The sequence below is a fragment of the Abramis brama genome, assembly GCF_963993115.1.
Source record: "Abramis brama genome assembly, chromosome: 1".
Taxonomy (NCBI): Eukaryota; Metazoa; Chordata; class Actinopteri; order Cypriniformes; family Leuciscidae; genus Abramis; species Abramis brama.
The window spans coordinates 29,240,113-29,264,980 of NC_139963.1; the positions used below are offsets into that span (position 1 = coordinate 29,240,113).

Below are 24,868 nucleotides of genomic sequence, written 5' to 3' on the forward strand. Positions count from 1 at the left end.
TGTCTATCAGCTAGAATTCTGACCCTCAAAGACCTGTTAGTCTGTCTTTAAAATGTCCACCTCCACTCCATTTATTATCCTAAATTAGATGCACCTGTTTGAGGTCGTTAGCTGCATAAAGACACCTGTCCACCCCATACAATCAGTAAGAATCCAACTACTAACATGGCCAAGACCAAAGAGCTGTCCAAAGACACTAGACAAAATTGTACACCTCCACAAGGCTGGAAAGGGCTGATTTCTCCTGAAAAAAGGTCCACTGTTGGAGCAATCATTAGAAAATGGAAGAAGCTAAACATGACTGTCAATCTCCCTCGGACTGGGGCTCCATGCAAGATCTCACCTCGTGGGGTCTCAATGATCCTAAGAAAGGTGAGAAATCAGCCCAGAACTACACGGGAGGAGCTGGTCAATGACCTGAAAAGAGCTGGGACCACCGTTTCCAAGGTTACTGTTGGTAATACACTAAGACGTCATGGTTTGAAATCATGCATGGCACGGAAGGTTCCCCTGCTTAAACCAGCACATGTCAAGGCCCGTCTTAAGTTTGCCAATGACCATTTGGATGATCCAGAGCAGTCATGGGAGAAAGTCATGTGGTCAGATGAGACCAAAATAGAACTTTTTGGTCATAATTCCACTAAACGTGTTTGGAGGAAGAAGAATGATGAGTACCATCCCAAGAACACCATCCCTACTGTGAAGCATGGGGTGTATAGCATCATGCTTTGGGGGTGTTTTTCTGCACATGGGACAGGGCGACTGCACTGTATTAAGGAGAGGATGACCGGGGCCATGTATTGCGAGATTTTGGGGAACAACCTCCTTCCCACAGTTAGAGCATTGAAGATGGGTCGAGGCTGGGTCTTCCAACATGACAATGACCCGAAGCACACAGCCAGGACAACCAAGGAGTGGCTCTGTAAGAAGCATATCAAGGTTCTGGCGTGGCCTAGCCAGTCTCCAGACCTAAACCCAATAGAGAATCTTTGGAGGGAGCTCAAACTCCGTGTTTCTCAGCGACAGCCCAGAAACCTGACTGATCTAGAGAAGATCTGTGTGGAGGAGTGGGCCAAAATCCCTCCTGCAGTGTGTGCAAACCTGGTGAAAAACTACAGGAAACGTTTGACCTCTGTAATTGCAAACAAAGGCTACTGTGCCAAATATTAACATTGATTTTCTCAGGTGTTCAAATACTTATTTGCAGCTGTATCATACAAATAAATAGTTAAAAAATCATACATTGTGATTTCTGGATTTTTTTTTTTAGATTATGTCTCTCACAGTGGACATGCACCTACGATGACAATTTCAGACCCCTCCATGATTTCTAAGTGGGAGAACTTGCAAAATAGCAGGGTGTTCAAATACTTATTTTCCCCACTGTATGAATAACCTGAAGTGGAGGTCAAAAAGCAGACATACATCAACAGTCCTTCTCCAAACCATTAAGAAAGTCAAAAGAGACAATTTAAAAAATATAAACCTCAGTTTATTGCACAATCGCTGCAGGAGACCATGGGGTTTGGAAGATCTGTCTGTGTGAACAAATGTAATCATGGACACACATAGACATATAGAAATATAGGCCCATATATAATAAACCAACAGAGACACACGCTTGTAGATAAACCCATTTACAACAAGAAAGAAATGTTTATGTAAAACCAAAGCTATAGCAAATTTTGCAATAAATTAGTTTAGGAGGCATAATAAACCAACAAAAAAGAAAGATAAATGGCCAACGTGGCTCAGCGAGTGACCTTCGTGACTGACTTCATCCAGAATGTCAACACGGTTCGACTGAACATCATTTATGCTGTAACCGACATATAAAGACAATAGAGCGCTATGGCCACCAGATGGTGCCAAATAACAACCAAAATAAATAGAAACATACAAGCACGAGTAAAAAAAAAACCTTTAAAAAAAACGACAGATCTTTCAGAGACCTCCTGTCATCCTATGTGCATTAGTATTCTCAGCCTTTGTACTTAAATTATGATTATCATTGATAGTGGTAATCCATCACAGAATAATATCATAATAATGCGAGATGTAACTGAGTAGTTTTTAAATGATCATTAACAGGCTATCCAGCACCTGCATACTAAGAAAAAAAAATGTTATTATAGTTTCATACATCATGTCATTATTTTTTACCACAGGACATTTAGAATATACAGACAGGAGAACATCATCCATGAGAATATCATCCTTGTTCCTCCTCTAAAACATGAGTTATGATGCAATCCATTTGCTTTAGGGCTTCAATGTAACATGCTCTGCACATTCTCACATCACTTAACAATATAAATAAACACATTCTTGATCAGCATTTATGGACACATTCGGCCCCACAAAGGCAATATGCATCAAGAAGGATGCATGGTCCAAATGCTTGATGACTGACAAGCCATCACGATCTTTGCCCTTAAAAACACAGAACTGTCATCTTTTTTTCTTTTTCTTTTTTTTTCAGTTTCAAATCTTAACCAGAACAAGCAAAGACATGACAGGATGAAAAGAAAACTGGCCCGAAATCAGTTGTTGAGGTCACTCAGTACAAGTGAGCACTGACAGGGCACCCTGAGAAGAGGAAACCCCAGGATGGCATGGTCTGAGCAAAACAAATCTGTCTCTTTTCAGGACTGGTAAAACTGGCAAAACATCTGGTTTTTGGAATTCACATGTACAAACATGTTTGTGTATATATGTACAAATTTCGATTATGCATAGTTATCCAGTGGGTTTCAGAGGTAATTACATATCAGGACCCCCATTTTTCAAACCAAAATATCTGTATTGCAGCCTCTCCCTACTTTTCACAATGTAAAAAAAGAGATTTTGCCAACCAAACTATAATAAAATCCCTTCTAAACTGTTTAAAAACCAAAGACCGTGTTAATGACATTATGACATCATAGTAGTACATACATATTATTATGACGTTAACCCTACTAAATAATGTAACCGCATTCTCTGCCGCCAGGCCTGTCATTGAGATGAAATACATTAACATTCAATACATTTTCTTCCAACATTGTTGCTTTAAATATTAATATGAATATATAAAAATGTCAGTATGTATGCCACTTGCATTTTATGCATATAGTCTACATACAGGTATTTACGTTACCCATATGGACTTTTAAGTTCTTAATTGGTTTTCACTTTGATCCAAAGCCCTTTTGGTAAAAAAGAAAATAAAAATCAACAGTGCAGTTAACTACTTGATATGGTTGTATTGCCTCTGGGCTGCTCTCTTGATTTCATTCCCTTTCTATACACAGATATATTTGATGCATTTGCTCTGTTACTGCACATTAAGCACGTATGTCAGTGACTGCATTGCACAAGCATTTGGAAATCGCATGTTGTGTTAAAGGGGATTGGCTTACTAGTATTTCCATGCACCACTTGATTTTAGAGTCTAATGTTTCTCATTTAATAATAGCATTAAAGGGGTTGGGATAAATTGGCCTGTATTTGTGGCTTGTATCTGCTAAGATCAGGACCATCACGTGTGACACCCTGAAGCCCCAAAACAGATAATTTGGCATAGAGTGTGTTTAAGTGTTTGTCAGATACATCTGAGCAACATTCTACCAAACATGCACCAATTCTACACTAATAGGTCTGACCTCTGCAATAGGACTATCAGAGTACTGTGGTTATGTAAAGATATGTGATCCCCAACTGGTAAAATAATAATAATACAATAAATAAAAAAACAGTAGTAGTTGCATTCAAATAAAGTATCATCAAAAACTTCCAAACAGTAAAACATCATCATAAATATGATAAATATAATGCCAGTGATACGGATATTGGAGGTAATTGAACTGAAATTTATGGCAGGCCTCACTGATGTTCATTCTGAAAGCTACAATGTGATTGTGTCAACGAAGTTATCACAGTTGTGTCATTTGTTTGTCCGTTCTTTAAAATTAGTGAGGTTGGAAGGGATAGGGGTCATTCACACAGAACGCGTTTGTACATTCCACTGCGCTACTTTTCCATTATTGGCAGCTGCATATTCCATGATGTGTTTGACCTTTGCGTTCACGTCAAGCTCTAAAAACGCGGCACTCAAATTAAAACAAGTTCAACTTTTAAAAGACGAGTCTCGAGAGCTTGTGGTTTTTCCCCCGTTCCACTGTTTTTAACAACGAAAACGCGTTTTGTGTGAACTAGCCCTTAGAAGGGTCATTCTTGGTTTGTTCCGCTCAGTAGTGCATAAGCATGCTAAGGTAACAAATTCTAATGTGCAAAAAATGCAATCACATAATACAACCCATTTGGTGGATGTCAACATCTCCATAGTGCAATCTGCTTCTTTTTTTTTCTTTTTTTTTACTTAAAATCACATTTTAAGTAGATATAGATGGGACTTTTTTCAGCTCTGTTAAACTTGAAGTCTTTTTGGGAATGTATCTTAAATCAGAGGGGCTATTATGTCCTATCAAATTCATCCCGTTACTTAAGACTTAGATAAACCTTATATATAGCATTAATTTGGCAGTGACAAGTGAGCAGTACCAAATATTCCCCTAGTCTTCATTGGGGAATTCATAGTGTATCGGCATGTGTAATATTGCTGCATTCTGGAGTGTAATATTCCTCTTGCACATCCGATTAAGCAGGAACATCAGGTGTGCATTGGTCGAGGATAGCCAGCAGAGAATTAAAGCCTTTGTGCAAACAGCAGGCCATTAAGAAAATAATTTGCTTTGTCTTGAATCCAAGGTTACATGGATAATTGAGGTTAAAGGTCAGAAAAAAATGAAATCTAATTTAGAGCAGTACAAAATCCAATCTTCCAAACTACAGACTAGGATATTAAAACCACGAGTGTACAAGGTTGAAACGACTGCTCAGTTGCACAACAGAGAAAATATCTTTTGCAGGTAACGTGAAATGTTTCCCAGGGTGTTATTAGTCGTGCTCCTGCAAAAAAAAAACGCCATTAAATAAATGCCCCTTAGATGCTAACAAACATGATCAAAGTCACAGAGGGCAATCCAAAAATTAAAAAGAGCACTCAGCAAATTTAATCACCTAGCAAAAAAATATAAATAAATAAATAAATAAATAAATAAATAAAGGATACAACCCAAGGAATGACCCCTTCACCCTTCATGTGAAAAATATGGACCTGAACAGGGAGACGGCATGAAAAAAGACACGAGCATGATAAAACAGCTAAAATAAACTCAAGTATTTCCAGTAAATGTTGCTGTGAGACTGGACTTACAGTACATTTTGTGTGTGTGTAGTGTTAGCATTGATATAACATCTGATATGCTGCATAGTCTGCAATAGAGTAGCAAGTTGAAAGTTGGAGGTGGATACATTTCCACACCAGCGATCTTTGTTTGTGTCACCAGCAAAATTGAGAATAGAGACAAACCGTAATTAGTTTTCACAAAAGCCATGCTATTTTGAGCAACGAGTTTTAGATTGTGATACGTTAAATCTCGCTTTTCGAGAGCCAATCATTTGAGGGCTCAATATTATCTTTTATTGTTCAGCTAAACTAAACTTAGAGGCTATTTAATAAATGCTTTAAACGCTGGTGAATATATGACATCAAAAGATGTCAGATCCTGTGTGTGTGTATAAGCCTATATGTGTAGGTCTCGAACCAAAAGAAAATTTGCCTTTGTTTGAGCTAGTAGGTCTAAACAGTGCCATGCACAGACAATGTTTATGCAAACACAGATATGTACATTCTGGCTACTGACAGCACAAACAAGCATGTGTGTCGAAGCTGGCACTGGTGTCTCCTAAAAAACATGTAAAACACTTCTTATGGACTTTCGTGCACACATGTATATACAAAGCACAACAGTCTCCCCCCAACCCATACCGTTCTTTGCCCAATAACGTCGCATTCCCAGACGACTCATTACTAAAAGAGGTCCTCGCGCCCTATTACCCACGATTCCAGACTAGCAGGGGCCACTGTCAGTCTGTGGGACAGTGATAGGTGTTGATCCACAATAAGTCATCCAGCACCCCCCAGTGTAGGTACAGTATGGAGACTACCACCAGCACATGCATGATTTGATGGCTGTTGCACCAGTAGTCAAAGAGGCCCGGGCGGAAACGCTCAGGGATTCGCGTGATATTGATGACGCCGCCCAACACTGCTAGTGCATCCATGGTGAGAAAGTGGCGCAGTGAGGTGGGACTCCCTCCGCCCACACCTACCGAGCGCAGAAGGAAAAACGAGAAGCGGTAAAGCAGCTGCCAGGCGAAGGAACGCAGACGCCGCACTCTGCTTCGTGCTGTGATGGCACAGTAGATGGCGTAACTGGATAGCAGGATGTACATCAGCAGAGCCACCGTGCGGGTGAAGGGGTAGCAGAGAAGAGTGCTGTACACGATGGGTAGAGCTCCTGTGAACCAAAACATAGTGTTAATAAGATGACAAGCTAAGCTTGTTACCTAATATTCAACTGTATAGTTCATCATTCAAGCATAGGTGAATTTTAAGTGTATTTAACACACCTGCTTCCCACTGTACACTGTAAAAAAAATGGCATATTTACTGAAATAAATATAATAGCAATTTTTCAGGATGGCATTGGACGGTTATGATCCCTAATATATACAATCACCCCAAATTATATATACAAATAATAAAATATCATTCATATATATATATATATATATATAAAATGTTCCTTTGTTTCCCAACTAAATGGTCGATAATTATAAAAACTAAGAAAAGGCACTTTAAATTTGACAAGATCTTTATCAAAAAAACAGAGCAAGAGACAATGGAAGTGCTGTGAAAGTGCCTTTTCAGTGCTGCTTGACACATGACAACAGAGAAAACTGTCTTGTTGTAAGGCACTTCAATGGATTCCTTTTGTTTTCTATTTTTTTCTTTATTTCCTTTGTTACAGCATGTTGAGCAACACTGTTTTCAATGATATAACGAGTACGCACAGATAAGGGGGAAACACACATTTTACTTATTCATTGGGCTGCTGTGACACAGGTCTCTATCGCAACACAGCCTGTTTTTGGCTAATCACAGCTAAAAATGACCTGATGACACATCAGTTCATCAGGTGACCTCATCAGGTTTGAACAACCTGTACAAAAATATCAAATTTGAGGTGTCAGGAAAAAAATCAGCAGAGGAAAATAGAGAACAGAATTGAAAAGATGTACTGAGAGATAATGTGATGGAGAGCTCGGATTGATCTAACCGCAGTTTGAGATGCTGACCTAGCGTGTTGATCATGCAGATTCCGCACATATCTAGCGTGAGCAGGGTTTTATAGACGGGCTCGCCGCCCTCATGGTTCATGAAGAGGTGGTAGACCACTGAGCCTAGCTGCGGCGACAAGCAGGCCAGGAAGTGCACCACGCCGAGCCACGTCACGGTGATCTGCGACCAGGGGATGTTGAGCGGGAGCAGCACCAAGAAGCAGAGCAGAGGGATTCCTGAGTGAAGAAAAAGAAACAATGAGACGACAAGGCTCAGGAGGGTCATTGTGTACTGAAGACGCGTAAAGTGCTGTTAAAACACACACGGCCCATGAAGAGAGCGAGAAAGTTGTTTTTGGACATTATGCTCAGACAGGCCCTACAGTGTTTCATCACGTCCCTTGAGTTGAATCGCTGCCGCCTAAACAACACATGGATTTATGGAGGCCCAGGGTACGGCCCAGTGCAATGAGGGTCTCAGTGGCTTTGCTGTGCTAATTTTAGCAGCAGCTGCCAAAATGCAAACTACATGCTAAAACAAAGATCTTTAGCAGTGAACAACAGTTAGTGGCTTTATAACAGGGACTCAAAGTACAAGAAAAAGACAATCTTGAACAATCTTCTGGTTATTTGTGAATCTCTCTTAGCCACTGTCATTCACCCCAATGTCAAATTACTTGCCCTGGTCAGGTAAAAGCACCAATGCCTTCTAGCACTTCTATTTTGAGTGAGTTATCTCTGTTGGCTTAACTCTCACTTTGACAAAGACACTATTGTTAGAGAACATGCACTTTACCCTAGAAAAGTACATGCATTTGAGCGGCACTTATGCTTTGTACATAATGTATATGTACATATATATATATATATACATATACATAGTTGTAATCGAAATTTTTCAACCCCCATTTCAAATCAGGTTTATTGGCAAAATTTACAGACTTTCAGCTTTGTGCAATGAATAAGTCAAACAAAAGTAATTGAAATAGCTCAACAAAACAATTGTTTCAAGTGGTTACCCCAAATTCAACTGAAAATGCAACTTTTAATGACTTCTGCAGTCTCAAAATTATTCAACCCCCTGAATTAAATCCCTCACAACAACACAAATCGGCTTCATTAGTTGCACCAGGTGTGTTTGAGCTAGAATGAAATATCTGAACTAGGTTTGTTGAGTGTCACGTTTGACTGCATGTTAGAAATATGTCAAAAGAATGGTCCAAAAAGTTAAGAGAAGATATCATCGCCCTTCACAAACAAGGAACAGGATACAAAACGATAGCAAAGGCACTAAATGTTCCTGGAGACATTGTTGAAAAGTCTTAAGTTCAAAGTTAAAGGAACAGTGGTTACACTACCTGGACAGAAAAAGCTAAGATGAGCTAAGGTAGCTTTGCAGCAGGTCATAACAGCAAAAGGGTGTTCTGCTAAGTACTAAAGATGCTTGCCATGAATGGGGTTGAATAATTTTGAGACTGCAGAAGTCATTAAAAGTTGCATTTTCAGTTGAATTTGGGGAAACCACTTGAAACATTTGTTGTGTTGAGCTATTTCAATAAGGCCTACTTTTGTTTGATTTGTTCACTGCAATCAGCTGAAAGTCTATACATTTTGCTAATAAACCTGATTTGTAATGGGAGTTGAATAATTTCGATTACAACTGTATAGCCTATATAATGCTTTGGTAAATCATAACTATCATAATTCATAATTGACTTTTCAAAATTACAACTTTTCATTTCATAATTATCATTTAACAAAGCATGATTGTTAGTATGTTAAAGCATGATATTATAGTAGTTGGATAGTTGATGCACACTTTAGCCTATTGAAAGTGTCAAAAGGGACACTTTTAATGCTTAAAGGGTTAAGGGTTAATAGTTCACCAAAAAAATTACTTTTTGAAGCATCAAAGTGGTAGTTGCGTGGACTGTCAATGGAGGGACAGACATCTCTCAGATTTCATTAAAGGGGTGGTATAATGCCCTTTTCACAAGATGTAAAATAGGTCTCTGATGTCCCCAGAGTGTGTATGTTAAGTTTTCGCTCAAAATACCCCACAGATATTTTTATATAGCATGTTAAAATTGTCACTTTTTGAGGGTGAGCAAAAACGCACCGTTTTTGTGTCTGTCCCTTTAAATGAAAATGAGCTGCTGCTCCCAGCACAGGGGGCGGAGCTTCAACAGCTTGTGTCCTTTTACCTCACACAGACATGCACTGAACATTTCAAAAACTTTTAGCCTTTTATGTTCAAACTGGAGTCAGACAAAGATGGAAAGACTCAAGAAGTGACAACATGTAGACAATATTTTTGAATAGTTAGTTGATGAATTTATGTAGCTTATGTGTAGTTATCTTCTAGTCATGGGCAATTCCGCGCAAAAATGTCACATCCATAACGCCAACTAAATACAATGGCATTGTGTTGGCGTTATGGATGTGACTGTTTTGCGTGGAATTGCCCTCATTGATTAGCATATTCTGGTTTGTGATGTCCCTAACCCAGGAGGAAGCTTGTGTAGTTCCTACCAGCCGTTTGTTGTAGTCCTTAAAAAGCAATTTCTTTAAAAGAAAATATCTCCCTTTGCTTTGAACTTTGAGCGTTGCAACTTTGCAGATGTTGTTTATGCTCAAACAGCAACATTACACATTAACTAAAGTTAGAAAAGTGAAATCAATCAACCACCCCTTTAAAATATCCTTTTGAACGAAAGTCTTTCTCCATGTTTCATGTTTCTCCATGTAATCGAATGGGATGCGAGCCAAACAAAAAAAAATCCAATTACAATTCCAAAGATGGTTTCTGTCATTTTAGGCATTTCTTATCACACAGAAGTATGTTCAAATGTTCATTTTTTTTCTTTCTTCCAATGAACAATTTATTGTGTGGACAATTGAAAAAAAACATGGAGGCCACAAAATAAAAAAACAACATGAGGATGAAATAATATGTTTTTGTTTCATTTTTGAGTGAACTCTGCCTTCAGTTTTGTGGTGTATGTGCAAGTGTCAATCAATTTATGCAGAAGCCTGCTCTCAGATCATAGCCCTCCATCAGTGGTCAAACAAAGAGTATATGGGTTAGAGAAGCCCACAGACCTAAAAAACTTCAGCAAATGTGGTAAGACCAGGAACAGATCAGAAAAGATTAATAGTCATAGTCAAGTGTCAGGCTGAGAGCTAAATCTTTCTTTAAACAGCAGTTTTAAACAGCAGATGTTACAGGTAGGAACCTATGAAGAACAACAAATGTTGCTGTGAAGACATGGCATGCAAACATGGGATTAAATTGTGCATACGAATCATGCTAATTAAAACTTAAATACAAAGCAAACTATAAAGGATCTTGCACATCGATTGCATTCAAATGCAAGAATGGAAATCGGCCTGTGTTAAAAAAAAGACTATCTACAAGGAATCTTTATTCCTCCATCTTCATTATTGTCAGTGCTTCTTTACAAACTCTAACAAGAGAGAAGAACAGTAGAGAGACACAGAACAAATGCTCCTATATTTCAGCTTAAAAAAGGACAACCAGGTGCAACTCCATATAGCAAATTCATCTCTTGGGTCAAGTTAAGCTGTGTAAACTAAGTTAAGCTCAATTTAAACCTCTAATTTCTGCTTATTTGACTACAGTAGGCCAGAACACTGGATGGCCAGAACACTGCATTGCATATAATGTGTGCTGGTCAACTAGTCTAAAATTAAGAAACCCCTAGAAAACAGTAAAAAAAAAAAAAAAACAATGGGACATAGGAGTTTCTTGGAAGGGAAGGGTGTATATGACAGTACACCTGCAGGCAACTCATGACCCACCTTGATGGTTCCACACAGGACTGAAATTGAGCCTACAAGTTTACAAGCAGAAATTCCTTTGGAGATGACATTTATGCCTGATTATACAAATTTATATATTTCCTCTCGGCAACCAATGCACTAGAATGCTTATCTAGACACTGCTCACTGCAATACAACAATTCAACACAAATTACTTTTTTGTGCCCCCGATCTGATCCGATCCAAGTCACTGAATATTGAGTATCTACTGATATTGAGTCCTGATCCGATACTTGTATTTTCCTAGTGCTTGGTGCACACTTCAAGTAGGCCTACATTAAATGTATTAAAATAAATCCAATGTATACAGGGCCGTGCGTGCAGAGTTTCTCATGGGCGGCGGGCGGCGGCATCTATTAACTATGGAGTAGGCTAATTCCATAAAGATTATTAATCACAATTTCCTCATTTGAAATTATATACAATACATATATATATGTATATATATATATATGACAAAACACAGATTCAGATCACTCCACAAATGCATATTCGTACAGACAGACCGCAAAGAATTATACTTTTTTCTTTTTTTCCTCATTTTTGAGATGTCTAAATACTGCAAACAGACAGTGGCTCTGTAGTTTTCAAGTGCTTTACATTATGAAAAATCATGCTAAAAAGTGAAATTCCTAATATTAATTCCAATTATACCAAATTATGTTAAATTTGTACTTTTTATTGTAGCACAAAGGTTGCACAGACCGCATTTATTCACCAACCATGGTCGCAAACAATATGGTCAAGAATCCTGTTTGGATTTATAACAATTTAGCTGCGTTTACATGGACACTTATAATCGGATTGACGGCTCAATCGGACTAAAAAACGTTCATGTAAACACCTTAATCGATCCGATTGAGCTCAATCCAAATGAAATTTCGATCGGATTGAAAGGGGTGGTTTATCCCTTTTGTAATCCGATCGAGAGAAAACCGAAACTGAAAGGACTGCGCATGTGCGATGACGTTAAATAGCGTAATGATGTATGACGCGCGGAACGAGCTGTTCTTCCTGTTGAATAAAGTGTCATATTAATAAATTTCCCGTCATTCTAAAATTCTCATTTCACTCTGTGAAGTGAAGCAGGACAACGTCCCACCAGTCCTTGTTTTGGATTCTCATCCACAGACAGTCTGGTTTTGGCCGCGGGGAGGGGCATTTTACTGCGTGATCAATAAGCAGCACGGCAAAACGGTTAATATGCTCTAAATTATGACCAGAGACGAATTAATATTACATCTGCTGTTTAAAACAAATAAAGAACCAATAGAGGAGAATATTTATGCGCGAACAGCGGGAAACTCTGTATATTCGTGCAGTGTGCGCATGTCAAAACATCAGATCCGATTTGAAACTTGTGACATATAAACGCGCACATCAACCCGATTACTTTATTTATCATTCTTGTAAACACCTTGTTCGTCACAGGTTGCTAGCAGATAGTAGCAGCCTAGTTAAGGAACACAGACTGGTTGCATGACATTTTCATTCGATCAGAATTTCACAATGGACATCGTTAAACTCCAACATGTTTGTCGGTATTGTCAGATTATCAGCGCAGCTCAGAGAGAGTGTGTGCGCATGGTTGTCAGATTAAACGTACAGTATGGAATTTTTTCTCCACTAGGGGTCGCTAACCTATTTACAATAACAAAGGCGTAGTTTGATGACGCAACATTTGCTAAGAATTATGGATCTTATCGTCAACGTCAAGCCGACCGATCTAATAACGTTTATGGGTGACTGAATACGTCAATGTTTTTATCATGACTGTGATATGAAGCAGTTCAGGATTGCTAAGAGACAGCTATCAGCTCCACAAGCGACTCGAGTCCCGCGGATATAAAAGGAATATGGACATTTCATTCTACCGAACTACACGTGAGTGCAGAATTACTACTCACAGGTCAGTTTATTAGACAAATTAAACTTGTGAGGTAACGCAGCGCTGTTTCACTTGGTCTAACATTACACTATCACACTAAACTGCATTTAAATGTGTTGAAATGTATGTGTTAGTTTGTCTGTATGAGACTAGCAGTAAGCTAGATCAACATGAGAATAACATACAGATCATATTCTGACATTTTATCATTGTTGAACTATATAACATTGATTAGTTTTATGTAAATGTGCTCACCTGTTTAATAAAGTACATGTAGGAGCGGTCGAAGTCTCGGACGTGGAGCTCTCGTTTATATATGGGAGCTCTCGGCATCTCGAAAACACCGCGCTGATATTGATTCTCGTTTTAGTTCTCCTTTTTTATCCAAAGTCTGCTTGCCATGGTCCATAATGTTTGAACGAAACAACAACAGCGTGCAGATAGACATTGCGAACTACAGTGGTCCACGTCTGTCGTCTTGGTTACTATCAGAGGGCTCTAGTTCATAGCTCTGGAATCTGCCATGTCTGTAAAAATGTCTGTAAAAATTCCCCCGAAAATTACCTACCGTATTTTGGCCAACACATGGGTCCTCTGATAATACCAGTCCCGTGCGAATCCCCATGTCTGTGATTTGGGCTGTTTTTCTGTGAGCCTATCGTTTTCTAAAGAACGTAGCCTAATAACCATTATGGGCCGTTTAACAGTCCATTTTACGTCTGTATTAAAACTATATTAACAATAAAATCTCTCGATATGATCTACTCCAATCCGATTATAGTTTTTCTCCAATAAAAACTATGAAGTGCTGCAAAAGAGAAAACAAACTACAGTAAAGACGTGATCAGGAAGCTCAACTCGGACCGTTGTCATGGAAACGTCAAATTAAGTATTTTGGCGCAACATGGAAGCTCTTTTGGAAAGTTTGGACGCTTTTTGTGGTAGTGTAACTTAGTAGTCTGTATCGTGGAGCATTTCTTTGTCTCACACGGCCTCTAAAGACGTCCATCCTGTAAGTAGGCTATCTCAAGAAATCAAAGTGTGAAAGAGTAAAAATGATATAAAATGAAATAAACCAAGTAAAATGAATAGAAAAACAAGCCTATCGCGACGTTTCGGTGTTCATAATATACCTTCTTCAGGCAGGCTTGTTGTAAATATGGACAAAGAATAAAAGAAAAAGAAGATATATTATATAGATGGGTTTCCGTTTCTCGAATTACCCATTATCCTCTGCGGCGCGCCGCCATGTTGTGTGTCAAAGCTGTCAGTAAGCCACTGGGAGACACGGCTCATTCACTGTGCTGCATTAATAGAAAGCCAGTTAATATAAAGTATTTTTGACTCTTTTGTGTTGAGATAACGATGACAAATTCCTCCAAACCTGGCGACAAGGTGAAGGTTATTTACAGGGACACATTAGACGATGTTTGCAAGGCAAGATATGATGTGAAATTGAGTTATATCGATGGAAAGGATCCTTACACAATGTCGAAAGAGGACTGGTTATGTAGGCTAATTCTGCGGTGTACCCCGATATTCAGGAAATGGACATTGCCAAGTATCTCATCCACACCGTTAGTGCGTACACTTTTGACGAATTAAGAAGAAGAAAGTCTCTGGAAGCATACAATTATTTTGTTAGAATGTGCGAGTTAAAATTTGATGTGGTCGCATTTGTGCGAGTGCATGGTCATACACTACTCAGTTAAATTCACGCATGAATTCTCCTGCATTGAACTTGTTTTAGCGCCCGCCAAAGTGAATTTTTGTCCCGCCAAAGTCTTATTTGATCGGTGAGTAATGTAGATGAACTGGGTGCATGTTTAACTGAAAGAACGAGCAGATAGAGAGAGAGCCGGTCGCGCGCGCGCACTCTCTCTCTCTCTTCGGAGCCAGGCGAACATGTAAACAAGACTTCACCGTCTCCAAACTAAGCGCTGTCTTGCTCTCTCTCCCTCGTGGAAATGTTAGTCTGGAGCCCTGCATTGACGGTTCACATCGCTGTAGCCAGGCGGCTGATATCTGCACAGCCCTTATTATATGGTACATTTAGACTCAGTGTCAAGACAACACCATCTGGGTAAAAAAACAACAACAACACAACGCTCCGAACTAATTTAGTGTAACTTAGGAGAGAGATGGAGAGCAGAGGCACGGAGCGATGTGCTCCAGGTGTAGCCTCTGCCTCTGGCTCGACCAGCTGATGTGGCCACAGAGAAAGTGATGAAGGTGGACAATCGTCAGAGTGTGCTTCTGCCCAGCCAACACCTCTCATGGGCTGTGTCGATAGTAGCCGCCTGGGTACAGCGATTTGACAGCCGATGAAAGCTAGCGCATTTAGCTAGCCCATCTTGGAAATGATTAGATAAAGTGTCACATCTCCAGAGCACAAAACCTCACAAGAGCAGCACTGAACATTAACTCCAGCCAAACGGAGAATAATCGTATGATTTTTATGTTCAGAATAATGCCGATTCAGGATATTATCATGCTCCGTAACACAAACGCTTGACCCACTTGACACACAAGATGGCGCCGTAAGGAGTTGCGGGAGAAACGTGACGTCATCGGAAATCTATCTATATTTATACAATACTATGATATTCTTATATTTCTCTAATAAATTGGTTTTAAATAAGTTCTTTTTTTGAATTGCAATACTGCAGCGCGATCTTCGTTTCAGCACGTTCAGCTAGTGAAGTGTGAATGGGTGGGCTCACGCTGTAAAGTCCGTAAACTCGAGGGAATTACGAACATTTATTTGCCCGTGTGAATGAGCCACCAAAAACACAGACGTCAGGGGGTAATTTCCTAATTACAGAGGTCCAGGGGTAATACTAATCCCGTGCGAATAGGGCTTAAGAAGATGTATCCATTTAAGAGAAAAGCCCCATACTATACACACACACACTCTTTATAAAGACATTGGTGTAAGTAAAAATCTTATACAATGGTAGACATTGTAAACAGACTGTGTGGTCACAGTCACATGGGACTACAGATATAAACTTCTTGTATTTTACAATAAGCAGAATAATCCAGGCCACTTGCTTTTGAACTGTTGCCGTCTGGTCGGCGCTATAGAGCACTGAGCACAAGAACAGCCAGACACAATAAAAGTTTCTTTCCTCAGGCCACCTCATGAACAGTTAAATGCCCCCACTTTGCAATAAACATGTGCAATGCACAACACTATTAATACTTGTATTTATTTAGCATACAATACCTCGTATTCACATTCCCTTCCACTCTATTTACCTGTACATACTGTGCATATATTGTCCATTATCTATTTTGTTTATGGTGTATTTTTAATATTTTTATTTTTATTCACTTATTTTATTTTTATTATCTGTCTTGCTTGTTGCTGTCATTCTGTCATCTGTGCACTGGAAGCTTCTGTCACCAAGACAAATTGACAAATTTATGTGTAAGCATACTTGGCAATAAAGCTCTTTCTGATTCTGAAAAAAATAAAGGCCCAGATATATATTCATGGTTCTTTTTCGTTCTTCACTTATGGGTAAAAAGAAGTTCGAAATCTAAATATGTTCTGTGCGCTTTCCTCTCAATAACAAAATGAACACAAAACAAAAATTTGAAAACAGCAAGCATTTTTTAAGAAAGCATAGGAAAATCATCTGATCATAGCAACATGGATATGTTTGCACGAGCCAATTCAGCACTCTTGTAAAGTCACGTCACGTTTATTTATAAAGCACACAACAGATTGCTTAAAAGTAAGCAGCTTTACATTTAATTAAACATGAAAAACAGTGTCAGTGTCTCATTTCATCAGAAGTTTATAACTTCATTGCGTTCATGTTTTCACGTGCGGACGACTGACCTCGATGAACTGAACAGAAGAAATGAACCGGAGAAGATTTCCATGCGAATGAAGGCGGAGCCTCAGAGCACACCTATCTATTACGTTATTGAATGGTAGTATGAAGATGTTGGCTAGCCGGAGCAAACTTCTGTAAAGTTCGCTTTGACAAGCTGTTTTGAACTCCCAAAATAAACTCTAAACTAATTTCATTTTGCTCTGATTTTGTCCGAAATGACAGTTCATTCTTTGATTTTGCTTGAAGTATATCGGAGCCTTAATTGCAACAAAAAGAAAAAAAAGTGGAGATAAGGTTAGAAAGCATGAAGCTCACAGTACCAGAATGCCATTCTGTCAGTCAAGTTCGAAGCAAGACGCAACCCATAGCAATGTCTCAGACAGTCTTAGGGCAGATAAAAATAAACAGTAAATAAATTACTTTCGAGGGATTCGTAACAAAAGTGTGCATCAAATATGCTAAATGCAGAAGCTCGAACATGCGTTTGTGACATGCTAGCAGAATAGACCTCATTGGCACACACAAATATTTAAGCTTCTTTTTTTACTTTTAATGGCAGTTGGCAAACCCACTTGAAGGAGAATTATCCACAACCTACTGCACGATACCAGCATGACAGCTTTCGTAAAATAAAGGATCTTTGAGATCGACTAGGGATATCCCTATAACAAACTGCAGCATATATAAGTTATGTACAAAATCACAGAGTGGGATGGAGAGATGCCGGTCTTTGCATTTTTTGGTGTAGCTGTACAATAATTTAAAGGGATATTTCACCCAAAATGAAAATTGTGTCATTAATTCACCCTCATGACGTTCCAACCCTGTATAGGCCAATTCACACCGCACAGACAGACCCCAACAAATCAGTTGGCCGTTGGATTTATAACTTTATGAAAAGTAACTGTCATGTTCACACTGCCCCAAAAGACAGTGGCAAGCGCTGATTGAACATGTTCAGTCGGGTAAAAACAAACCTTGACCAACACCAACAGATGCCGACAGGGGCAACACACTGTTCCAACGAAACCCAACAAATTTTGTTTGTTGGCGTTTGTGCAGTGTGAATTGGCCTTATGACTTTCTTTCTTTTGTGGAAAAGAAAAGTAGATATTTTGAAGAATGTACTGGTGTCTCTTTTCCATTCAATGGTGTTTGAAGATGTCAAGGTTAAAAAAGGACACAAAATCACAAAGCCGGTGCAGCCCCACAGTTAAGGGGACCCTGCAGTGAACAAACCTCCATTTCCTTCCACTGTAGAAAAATTAGGCCAAAATATCCCTGAAACGGTCGTTGCCAATTACGTCATTTGGAGCCCGAGTCTGCGCAGCAGTGATCCTAAAGGCTGGGACACACGAAGCCTATGGTCGGCCGTCAGGCACTGTCAGCTGTTTTTGAGCATCAGTAGGTTTAGTTTTTTCGGTGTGTTCCGCACCATTGGCTCTAGTCATACGCCGCCTGGGTTTTCGCCGTCAATGAGAGAGAGAACTCTGATTGGCTGTTCGGCTTAGCAAACGAGTCAATGCACGAGAATAAAAGCGAAAGTGATGAAAGCGAGCAAAGAAGTCAAGACGTCATCTTACCTGAGCATTCAAATGCAAATATTTTTATAATAACATGAGCCGACTGGAATGAAGAAAATGATCAGCGTGATTGATATTCATAATGGTAAGAAAGCATTGCTTTGTACGGTTTGTATATCTGCAGTTAGGGGTTAGGGTTAGGGTATCTTAGTTTTGGTTTCCCTTTTTGAATGACGAAAATAGTCAGACTATTGATGCCTGCTGATATAGACAGATATTTACTAACACGCAGGCGCAGAACGCACGTGAAAGTTGACAGTCGCCTTTAGTCCTTTTGATGTGTTCAAAAGCAGCTTCTTGGCTGAGACAGCCGGCGAGAGGCGACAACACAGTCAGCTTTCATCTGCGCTAAGTTCTTTGACGCCGGCTTGGAGTGTCCCGGGCTTTATGTGGAGCGGCAGTATTAAGATCCCGCCCATACACCCGCTCCTGTAGACTCAATTGCAAGCACAGCTGTCGATCATGACATTACAGCCCGTTTTTATAGCATCAAATAACTAGGCTAACTAAAACCAAACTTACTGGCAAAACGAGCATTGAACACACGTCTGCGTAATAAGAACTACCTAAAATGACAGAAATCATCTTTGGAAAATAATTACTTCAAGAGTAATTATATTTTTTAGTTTAGCTCATATCCCAAGCCAAATGTTTTGGCATCACTTTTCAGGACATGTGCAGCACACTTGGGCTATGTCCGAGATCGCCCCCTTTACACTTAAATGGGGCTCTATTTAAGGGGAGGGGACAGCCATTTGTGTTTGGTGTCCAAAACCATAGTGGCCATTATCAAGTGCACTCATTCAATCCCACAATGCACCGCAATAACGAGTGTACAACCAATGAACGCTCAATGGCTAAAAAATACCCATAACGCACTGTGAGAGTAGCACACCAAATTAATTCCCGAGTCTCGCCAGAAGATGGCGCTGAATCATCCATCCATCCATTTTCCAAACCGCTGGTCCACTGTGGCTACAGTGTAACATCATACAGATATAAATTCCTTTTTTATTGATTATTAAATTGTTTAATTAAAGTTTATACATAGTTTCCTTGATAGAGTTCAAGATAAATCTTTTCATCTTACTACTGGAGCTTCCAGTTTGGTAAGTTTCAAATAATTAAATAAACTATGCAAAAGCGGCAGCCCTTCAGGCACACTCAGTGTCCGAATTTGCTCACTCGTTTTCATTCACTTCCCCAAGTGAACTATATGTAGACTAGTGTACTAATGTAGGGAATAGTGAATGAGGGTATAGGTGCGATTTTGGACACATCCTTGGTCTACACTTGTTTTCGTTATTGGACATGTTGGATCATGTTGTTTTCAGGTTGTGGAATGTCTGTGAACTTATGTACTACAATATGATGATTGTCCGTGTTGGTTAGGTTTGGCCGTAAGAAGTTAGAGTTGGCCTTAAGACTTTAAAATATTTAGCACACAAGTCATGTGGACTACTTTTTTACACTGATTTTGCTACATTTTTCAGGCTTGACAATGAATGAGAACTGAAGATGTCACTGCATGAAAAAGAGAACAATCAGGACATGCTAAAAATTTGCTCCTTTGTGTTTAAACAGAAGAAATTCATACAAGTTAAGACCAATATATGAGCATAAATAAATAATGACCATTTTCAGGTGAACTATTCCATTAACACGTAGTTTTATGAAAGAGCCAGTAAGATGCAGTTTACAAGCGCTCATTCCTTGGATAGGAAATATAGACCATTTCCTGTTTCTGATGGTATAGCAACACTGATTATTTAAATAGGGTTTAGACTATAGCTATGAATGGGTAATACAAATGCAAATACTGGTAAGCCCAAAGCAGCCAGGATGGTTAAAGCTCTTACTAACATGATTGAAGTTATGCATAAGTTTTAAGCATTAAGTTTTTTTTTTTTTTTTTTTTAAGTAATACAATGACACAAAAAGTGAGGCAGATGACATGTAAGTTAACAAGCACATAAAGAGAGAGGGTACTGTCAGCTTCCTCTTTGGAGGCAATATCTCACTCACCATGTGTGTAGATGTTTCCCAGCTCATTGTGCAGATAGAAGAGACTCTTGATACACTCCTGGACGGAGGAAATGGGTCTATAACCAGTCAGGACATATTTGTTGAACTGTAAATGCGGAGGAGAGTTTGCCCAGTCCAGCAGTCTGGGACCGTTTAAAAATGCCATAGCAACCAGAAACAGTCACAACGACGACTCTAAAATAACTACGCTATACATCTACACTTACACGTACAGCACACTAAAAAAAGATTTGACACCCTAGACATCAGTCAGAGAAGTCCAGTCCGGTCATGTGCAGCCAGCTACATGGCTAACAGACCGGTCTTCAGCCGAAAGAATTTAAAAAATCGACTTTTGCCTTAGCGACGATTTATTTTCGAGCGGTGGCGGCGGCGTCATCCACACGGGTTGACGTAGAAATTCCAGGCTGCGTTCATAGTGAGCTTTGCTGATTTATACAGTGCAGCATGTAACATTTAAACGAAGTGCGGTCACACCCTGCTCAAGTCTTTCAAACAAAACCCCATCAGCTTCTGTCAGCTCGACTTAAGAGGCGATCCGAGGAGAGGTGGCTTTCGTTTGCTGCTCATCAAACAGCCGCTGGATAATTTCACCATCGGGAACCGCAGGGTTCTCGTGAACGCGAAGCCGTGTTCTCGGTTCAGGATAACTTCCTCATATTCCCGTGGAGTGAATCATCATCATCTGTCCGTCCTGAGCGTTGGCATCCAAGCTACCAGCGCTCTGAGAAACCCGTGTGTTTGCAAAAAAACTGATACAAAAGACTCATTTACAGGACATTTCGACCTGAAAGAAGCCCGAGACAGGTGTATCTTCGGTAAACAAATACCGGAATGCGTTTAATATAGTGACGATACGACAATATTGCTTGGCACCAACCATAAGTAACGCAGTCACTATAAAAATATACAGTACAGTGCCAGAATCGATATGACATACCACGGGATTTAAGGGGTTAACATTAGGAAAATGTTCGGCTTAGAAAAAAGAAAAAAAATGTACACAAGTTTGATATGTACTATTATCAAATTCTCATAGATATGTCAAGTTATTCTACCCGCCCAGATATCAAGCATCTCCTCCAGCACTAGTATCCAATAAGGAGGTGCACCGTGCAAATAAAAAGTGCACACACATATGTATCATGTGTTTTGCTCTTTCAATTTAACAATAAGGATATTTTGATATCAGACGCGCTCAGTGCGTTTTCTGTTCCCTGTCATACACTACCCGGATAGCTCAAGAGCTAACGGGCTAGCTGCCGTCACCTTGATTGTGCTGACTGCAAAAACACACGAGCTTCACAGTCACCGCTTTAGCAGCGGTTAAACTTCACAACCGGTTTTCCCAAACAGCGGCACAAGCATTCCTGCAATTCCCCCCATTCCGACTAAAAATCTCTGTATCCATAGGCTTGGCATTTGTCATCCAGCAACCGGAGGAATGTACGCGGTGCTCCGCTCACAGGAACACGTCTCCCCTGTGCTGCCAAGGGATGTTGCTGCTAGCTTGCAGTGATTTCAGCCAGCAGAGTTTTAAACGTGGGCTTTGGTGAGGAAATCCGTTTCTGTTAAGTGGCTATGCCCCCAAAAAAGGTTACTATCCTCTAGAGTCCACCGGCTCATTTCTTATGGGCTGTGTGATACCGGTGTGCGGGAACATGCGGCTGGTGGAGGGGCGCAGCGGCCCGGCCTTCACTCCTCATCATCCGCTGATGCTGCAGCGCTCTAATCCAGTCTGGACCAACTGGAAGGAAGAGACGGGGGTGGCGCGAGGACAGGATGGATTCAGTTTGTGTCTTTTAGATATTTTTTTCCATTAAAATTTATTTTCTTAGAACGAAATAGTAAGATGACATAAAAAATCACTATTTTCGCTCATTGTATTTTAAAATAATAATAGGCTATTTTATAATGACAGCTCAAGAGTAGCGATGTCCGATTCTGAACGAGTCGGACCTTTTCAATGATTTGGTTGGACAACGATTCGCTCAAGAATCGAACTGAATCCGTCCGAGCGGAGTCATTTGACCAAGCTCTCTTGTCCGATTCGCAATTGGCCAATTTGGAGTGTAACGTAACCGAGGATTTGACTGATATAGCGGAAAGTTACTTTAAAGTCACCATCAAAATTGACAATTCTTTTTTTTTATGGAATATTGCGGTATTTATTATAAATGATTTATTTCATCATTATTATTATTTTGAAATAAACGTGCCCTTGTAACCTTTAATCAAAACCTGTCACTTTCAGGTGATCACAGCAATAGTAAACCCCAACAACAATCCAATTGCTGTGTCCCAATTCGGAGGCTGCATCCTTCAAAGGCCATAAAGGTCGGACTGAGTGTTGTTCAATGGGACGGTCTATCCTACGGAGGACTGTTCTTGTCGCCTAGTCTAGCAACTGTGACAGCTGCCGCTGATGAGTGACAGTAATGTTTGTAATGGACTTTTTTTCCATTAAACTGTCTGAAAACAAAATAGGGTTCACAAAATGTCTAAATATGTTCAGGTCCATTTCTGTGTATAATAAAGAGTAGGCCTATAAACTATAATGGCATCTTAAGATATGTCAACATTTTAACCGTTTAAAAAAAAACAATTATTTTTACATTTGTATCATTAGATATTTGAGTAAGTTGAAACCCAGTACTTACGTTTAAAAGTGTAATTTGGCAATCTCTCTCAAAAGAATTGTGTTGTTACCAGTGCACAATAAATTTTAGGATAGGCAAAGCTGCAAAGGATCCTTCTGATGTATCCTTCATTTCACAGGAAACAAAAGACGGATTTAGAGGCCGAATTTAAAGAAGTCTTCGAATTGGGACAGCCTTTGTCGAGCAGTGGTGATGCAGTTGGCCTTCGAATGCGGCATTAGAAGGATGCAGCCTCTGAATTGGGACGCAACAAATGATCCGATTCCCGATGGACAAAATCAAGTCCCGGCCTACGTACATTTTTTATACAGAAGCTGTTTCACTTATATATACATTCACAAGTTCACACTTACAAATAAGTCAGATAGAATAAATGCGTATTTGGCGTGCTGTCCGAGGAGAGGGCTCCGGGCTCGGTATTCGGCCCGAACCCAGAGTACTCCCCGTATTCCTGGCTGTGAAAGAATAAGCCAAGAGTGAGGAGCCGGGGTGGTGGAGGGATGCTGAAAACTGTCAAGGAATGTTAGGCGAGTTGACAAAGTGAATATATATATATGCTTCCTCTCATGCTGATAGGGTAGACATGGTAATTGTTTGATGACAAGTTGATTGGATTGATTATTTGAACGTGCTCCTCCCGAACTTTGTTTATGAAACATCATTAACAAGTGGGGGCGGGGAGGAAAGACAATCACAACTTGTGTTCCACCAACGTAAATGGCAGAATAAAACAAAAGTTACAATGTTGGCTACTGGAAATATGTTTAGCATTTATGTGTTCAGTCAGGATATTATTTTTATTATTTTTTTTAACATGCAAATTGTATTTAGGTTCCTCTTTAAAGAGCTGAATCACGGCTGCAAATGAATTGAGACCATGACCATTAATTTACCATTATTAATAAAACACCTATAGACCTATAGCTTTTATGCTTTAAATGTATACTTCGCTGGGATGCCAGCAGCCACGTGAGGACATAACAATGCTGTGATATAAAAGAATTGTTGCTTCTTTTTACCACGGTTCTTTGAAATTAATGGTTTGAAATAAATGATTCACAGAAATGAGTCAAACTTGCCACCACTAGAAGCAAGTGTAGAGCAAATAATTACAAGTGTGGGGCTCTGCAGACCCCTGTCTCAAACTGGAGCACACTTACCATTAATAACGGTGGGCATGGAATTTTGACATTCACTGAATGAGTTTTTATTTATGGTGCGTCTTTTAGAGCGCTTATTTTCTCTAACTTTAGTATGCTTAAAACTTTATTATTGGATAAAATATTCAATAATATAAAGCTCTTCACATGCTTAAGCTGTAGGTTGTTTGAGCAAACAGTTGCTAAGTTGTCTATTTTTTGTTTAATTGCACATTTATTTTAGCAACAAGGCCCTGAAACAATAAGTTGTATGGAGGTCAAAACATATCTTTAGTATTATTTTAACATCTAATGCAACACAGTTGTCACCGATTTTAGTGCTCTCTGGCTATTTTAGAGATATAAAAGTATGTAAAAAATAATATTAAACACACACACACACACACACACACACAAGCTTCACACATCACATGAGAATCTAAAATTTCCAACCACTAGATAAAAAACGACTTCTTTTTATGAGTCATGATGCAAGACCACAGAGACCACAGTCATAGGATGAGCTTATTTATCAGAGTACATGCATGTATTTTACAAACATCTTTATCTGCATCTGGGCCTGTGTTTAAGACCTCTTTTGAGTAAATCTGTTAAAAAGTTAATCAATACAAAA

The 24,868-nt window shown here is 39.5% G+C and overlaps 1 protein-coding gene across 1 annotated transcript; it reads right to left on the bottom strand.

Moving 5' to 3' along the window:
- Window positions 1-1,470: 1,470 nt before the first annotated feature.
- paqr4a (progestin and adipoQ receptor family member IVa) lies at window positions 1,471-22,149 on the bottom strand. The gene is made up of 3 exons (XM_084110933.1): window positions 20,415-22,149; window positions 7,246-7,464; window positions 1,471-6,404 (listed from the first exon to the last, which is right to left on the bottom strand). Exons 1-3 carry the CDS (start codon window positions 20,578-20,580, stop codon window positions 5,971-5,973), a joined length of 819 nt encoding a protein of 272 aa, XP_083967059.1. The 5' UTR covers window positions 20,581-22,149; the 3' UTR covers window positions 1,471-5,970.
- Window positions 22,150-24,868: the final 2,719 nt, after the last annotated feature.

Coding starts and splice junctions, on each gene's coding strand:
- paqr4a (XM_084110933.1), bottom strand. CDS start 20,580: ATGGCATTTTTAAACGGTCCCAGACTGCTGGACTGGGCAAACTCTCCT. Junction 7,465..20,414: donor GGGAAACATCTACACACATG/GTGAGTGAGATA, acceptor TTCTTCACTCAG/GAATCCCTCTGCTCTGCTTC. Junction 6,405..7,245: donor CTGCATGATCAACACGCTAG/GTCAGCATCTCA, acceptor TTTGGTTCACAG/GAGCTCTACCCATCGTGTAC.